We start from the raw sequence: 5,665 nt of genomic DNA on the forward strand, positions 1-5,665 counted from the left end.
TTTACTAAAAGAATAAAAGCCTGTGTGTGTTTCAATGGCTGACAGAAGAGAGTTAGGTGAATCCCTCGAGTGGAATCTAAGTCTCTCCTCCTCTGGTGTACATCATTGCCAGATTAAAACCTGAATTTGGGCTGATCCATCAGGACCAAAACCTCACGCCACAAAACCAGCTTCTTCCCGGCTGCGGTTGGCCTTAGTAACAAGGCCACTTGACGTGGACTCTCATCCTGCCCCCACACCTCAAGCCTGTGTTATGTTAACACACACTACATTGCACACTGCACATTGCACATCCACTTTTGCACTCCTGCCCTGCTTTTTGTATTGAATTGTAGTACTTATTGTGTTTGTGTAGTACTTACACATAAATACTATTCTGATTCTGATTCTGATTCTGATCATACCTCAGACTGAGTCTCTGATATATGGGATAAAATTGATTCCTATCAAATCCCAGAAATTCACAGAAAGGTTTCTTTCAGTCATTAACACACATGCACCATTCAAATAGCTCAGAATGAAGGATAGTCATTATTTTGTGTTGACCCGAATCATCTACTTTACTGAAGGAAAGGAAAGATAAATGATTGAAGAATCCTCTGCTTTACTGAAGGAATGTAAAGGTTACCCCTTACATTCAAACTTGGGTCTCCCGTGTAGCAGGCGGGATGCCTACCGCTATGCTACGTGGAGATATTAGACTCAGATGCAGAGACAAGGACAAGTTTCATTTAGATTAGTTCAAACAAGTCTTTACTCGAGTCAGGCAGAAGTTTCCAAAACGTCAGGGCAAAGAACTCAATAGATATCCATAAAAGGAAACCACAGTCCGGGTAGTTAAATAGTTTCAACAAAAGGTATCCAAAACAGGTAACAATTCAATTGCATTTTATTTATATAGCGCCATAGCAATACAATTGTCTCAAGGGACTTTACAGAGCCCAGAGCCTGAACCCCCTTAGTGCAAGCACAATGGCGACAGGGGCAAGAAAAAACTCCCTGTTAGTCAGGAAGGAACCCTCTGCTTGAGGTCGGCCGGGTGGAAATAGGAAGGGGGTGATGGGGGGAGGGTTGTGTGACATTTTGAGGTTTATTGAATTCTTCTAATTCTTGTGGTCTTTTTCTGATTCCTCCTGTGCCTCAAGAATGTCACCATGGGCCTTCTTCATTTTAAACAGGTTTTGGAACTCCAATCTTCTGGAATCTAAGCTCAGGACAGAACCAGCTATAGAACTCAAGGATCCAATTCCAGAACTTTGGGAAGAAGCTATAGACCTCACTGATCCGTGGGGAGAATTGATATCATATACTGTCTGTGATCCAAGAGAGCTGTATGCAGAGCTGGTTAAAGACCAGCGGTCAGAGTCTCCCCTGGATTCTCCACTCACTATGAAACAGGACAAATGTCAGTGAAGAAGACTGATCATGATGAAACATGTACAGATCAATAATAAAGATAACACAAGAGAATAACAGAACACAATGTTCAGCATGTCATGGAAAAAGTTGTCCGGGTGCCAAAAGGGGTCCGGGTGATGTAATATTGGCTTTCGAACGACTCTTGAGTGACAGTTGCTATACCAACAGTAGCATTACATCACCCGGACACTTTTTTGGAAGTGACAGACTTGCGCTGCATTAAATACCTCAATAACGCAATTTACCCCAGAGCATCTCCCATTATACTTCTCTACCTGAGACCAGCTTGCCTGTATTTTACCTGCCATAAACCAAGCAAAACAACCATGTGCTTGATGTTTGACTGTGTTAGGAAAGTTGTTGACTTGCTAGTTTGTTATAGTATCAAAGTAATCAAATTTCAGGTTCGCGCTAGCATCTTGTTAGCGATTAGCAATTCCTTCGTTGTGTTGCTCTAAGAAAGTCCTTAATGTGTTGTGATTATTAGACATGTCTGACGGCACCCACAATTACATTTTCACAAAACAGGGAATTGCTTGCAGCACCTTTAACTGTAGAGCACAACTGAGTAATTACTAATCGCTAACGAGATGCTAGCGGCGAAACCTGTTGAAATTTGCTACAGGATACCGGCAAGGCAGGTGTAGCTAAAACTACAGCTTAGTCTCTTAATATTGTGCCTAAAAGGACACTATGTAACCCGGACACTTTTTGGCTATCAGTCAGATAGTCTCAAGAGTTGTTCGAAAGCCATCAGCTGCTTTTTAGTCGCTTAATATTGGCTGCCAGTCTCCTGTAAGTAAGCACATAGGCGTAGCCACTAGCATCTCGTTAGCGATTAGCAATTCCCCCGTTGTGCAACAATCTTAAGCGACTAAAAAGTAGCTGATGGCTTTCGAATGACTCTTGAGACTCACTGACTGATAGCCAAAAGGGGTCCGGGTTACGTAGTGTCCGTTTAGGCACAATATTAAGCGATTAAAAAGTAGCTGATGGCTTTCAAACGACTATTGAGACTCACTGACTGATAGCCAAAAGGCGTCCGGGTTACGTAATGTCTGGGTTACGTAATGCTAGCGTTGGTATAGCAACTGTCACTCAAGAGTCGTTCGAAAGCCATTGTGACGTCGCCCGGACCCCTTTTCCCAGCCGGACACCTTTTTCCATGACAGTACCATACCATGTTATCTGTCCTGCCACATCAGAATCAGTCAAATAAATGCCCAGTATATTACTGAAATATCCCACCCCCACAAATATCTGTTTACATACAACCTATTTAATTTCCTTGGATGAACAACTTAAAAGGTTTGTCTGAACTGTTTGCTTACTGTTTGGAGGAAGAACATCATTGCTTTGTGCTTTCGTAAATTCCAATCGTTCCTCTGGTCTTGTCTGTGAAATGAAGATGTTGTGTGCTGAGCTGGTGAAAGACCAGTGGTCAGAGTCTCCCCTGGATTCTCCACACACTATGAAACAGGATAAATGTCAGTGAAGAAGACTGATCATGATGAAACATGTACAGATCAATAATATAGATAACACAAGAGGATAACTGAACACAATGTTCTGCATACAGTGCTGTGTAAACATCTTGAGTCTCCTCTGTGTTCTGTGTTTTTCATTTGCTGATCCACATACCTCTCAACATCTAGTGTCAAAATACAGTCATAGTCTGGCTTATGATAATTAATAATTAAGGTTTTATAGGTTTGATATTGTATACTTGTTGTTGATACTGTGCAGATTTAACCAATGATGCTGTGTGAAATGCTTGCTACTAAAACCAGCAATTGAGAAAAACTGTAAATCTGTTCAAAGGGAAAATATGAGTGTAAAACCCCATAGGTCACCAAGCCAGATTGTGATTTTTTTTTTTAAATGTGATGCTCATGACTGGATAACTAATAATTAATTTATCTCAAATAATTTAAGTGGCGTGCATTTAAAGTTCGGAAAAATGTTAAGGACGGTTTGAGAGATGTACTAAGGCTACTGAGAAAAACTGAAGAAAGGACTCCCTTCTCTGTTGCTGAACAAGTGTGACAAGCAAACACACACTCATCTTTTAGACATATTTAGACAAGGCCAGTCTAATCAAGTTAATCAAGTTAACCTCCAAAGCTAATAGCAAGCTAACGTTAGATAGCTGATGCTGAGCTGAATATGTTTGCTAACCATTCATAGGTGCTTACATTAAGTTTCACATTACGAATTATTTGACTTATCAGGGTTCGTTTTCAAGTCCCTAAATAAATTTGATTTGGTCGATCCAGCATCCTTTATGGTCACTGCACAGATACATTTAGTGATTCTTGATATGTTTGCTTACTGTCTGGTGGAAGAACAGTTAAGCTGCTTGCTTTTTTTAAATGAGGTGTCAGTCGTTTCTCTGGTCCTGTCTGTGATCTGAAGGAGCTGTGTGCAGAGCTACTGGGAGACCGGGAGTCAGAGAGGGAGTCTGCAGTCACTGACAGGGAGAAGAAAATAATCAGAAGTTAGAACTGAATAAACATGATTTATACAGAAATGTGTCGTGACATTAAAACACTAATAAGGTTGTGTTTGAAAAGGCTGGTATGATTATATGGTTTGGTCTCATATAGAGCTGAATGAGCCCCTCAGGGGTAGAAGACCATGTTTCCCCACACTGGGGTTTCATATAGAGCTGAATGAGCCCCTCAGGGGTGGTAGAAGATCATGTTGCCCCACACTGGGGTTTCATATAGAGCTGAATGAGCCCCTCAGGGGTGGTAGAAGATCATGTTTCCCCACACTGGGGTCTTGGCAAACAAGTTTACTGAGATGATGGTTGGTTGTCTGAGTTACTCACCAATCTCATAATGATGTCCTCTGTTTCCTGCCACCATCTCTTCTATCTTCTCCATCAGCTGTGTAACCTGCATGTGATCTTCTCTCTTCTGATTGTTGAGGACATGATATCTGTTCCCACATTTCTCTACCAGCCACTGCAGACTCTCTCCTTCACTCTCAATGTGCTGCTCAATGGGTGTGTCTCCCAGCCAGTCTCCACAGGTGAACAGCACTATAGTGTGACTCCACACTCTCTCACTGAGAAGCTCCAGGTGTCCCTGCACTGATCCTCTCTCTGTTTCTGTGAATGAATTGTCCAAATCTACGACCAGCAGCAGAGCGTGGGGTCCAGGAGGACACAGAGACACACTGAGCTCAATCTCATTTTTCTCTAACTGATAATCCCTCCACCATCCTGGAGCCTCCACCACAGTGACCTGCTTCCCTGCTACTTGTCCCTGTCTCTTCACACACTGAGTTGTTTTCCCTTCAGTATCAAACTCCTCTCTGCCCATGATGGTATTTCCTGATGAACTCTTCCCAGCTCTCATGAATCCCAGCAGCACAATCCTCAACTCTGACAGATGATGAGCTTCACCTGAGAAGAAAAAGTACAATTCAGTCAAAACGTGTTTTAGTTCTTCCAAATCAGATTTGGTAACAAATATAAATATAGAACTACTGTTACGAGCAGCATGATTACGTAACATTAGACCCAACAGAGTTTAGTGACGGAAGAGAAATGTAAAAGTTTAAGGATGAAGGGTAACCAAGGAACAGAGTGTGGTGGCTACAACAAAAGAGCAGAGAACCAAGGAAGGGCCTCATTCTTTCCTGCTGTGGTCTGAGCAGCTTGCCTGACCCTCTAGAAAATACACATGATGTGAGTTTTCCCAGTCCGCTTTTCTCCCTACTCTGTTTCAAACAAAACTAAACCTGACGCAAATAAGCTCTTGCCAATGCTAGAAGTCAAAACATATACAAAAACAAAGTGTTTACATCTCCCTGTTTTGGGGTACCTAACACATACTCCATTAACACAACAAGCAAACAACACATAGAAGTTAAACTAAAAGATTGCCCAGTGTGTCTGCCGAGAGGAAGTGAGAGAGAACACCATCTTTACACAGGGTGTCCCAATCCCCAAAACCATCACCACAACACGCCCACATACAGGACACACACATGCACGCACACACACACACTCCACCTACGGGGAACACACGCACACACACACAAGGGAGAGACACACACAGACTCCACATACAGAGAACACACACTCAAAAAAATGATTCAAGCCCTTCTTAGATCTGACACATTTAAATATAGTTTACTTTATTTAAATACATCTATTTAAAAAGTGTATGTATGTTAATTTAATGGGTGTAACTTAAAATGTATGAATAGTTTCACCTAGGAGATGTAACTAGGT

The 5,665-nt window shown here is 41.9% G+C and overlaps 1 protein-coding gene across 1 annotated transcript; it reads right to left on the reverse strand.

Moving 5' to 3' along the window:
- Positions 1–4,252: 4,252 nt before the first annotated feature.
- On the reverse strand, positions 4,253–5,268 carry LOC122129325 (GTPase IMAP family member 9-like; the record flags this gene model as incomplete). The annotated part of the gene is made up of 2 exons (XM_042704318.1): positions 5,253–5,268; positions 4,253–4,831 (listed from the first exon to the last, which is right to left on the reverse strand). Coding segments are annotated over exons 1-2 (595 nt in total), but the record flags the coding sequence as incomplete, so codon positions are not given.
- Positions 5,269–5,665: the final 397 nt, after the last annotated feature.

This window comes from Clupea harengus, unplaced genomic scaffold (assembly GCF_900700415.2).
Source record: "Clupea harengus unplaced genomic scaffold, Ch_v2.0.2, whole genome shotgun sequence".
Lineage (NCBI taxonomy): Eukaryota > Metazoa > Chordata > Actinopteri > Clupeiformes > Clupeidae > Clupea > Clupea harengus.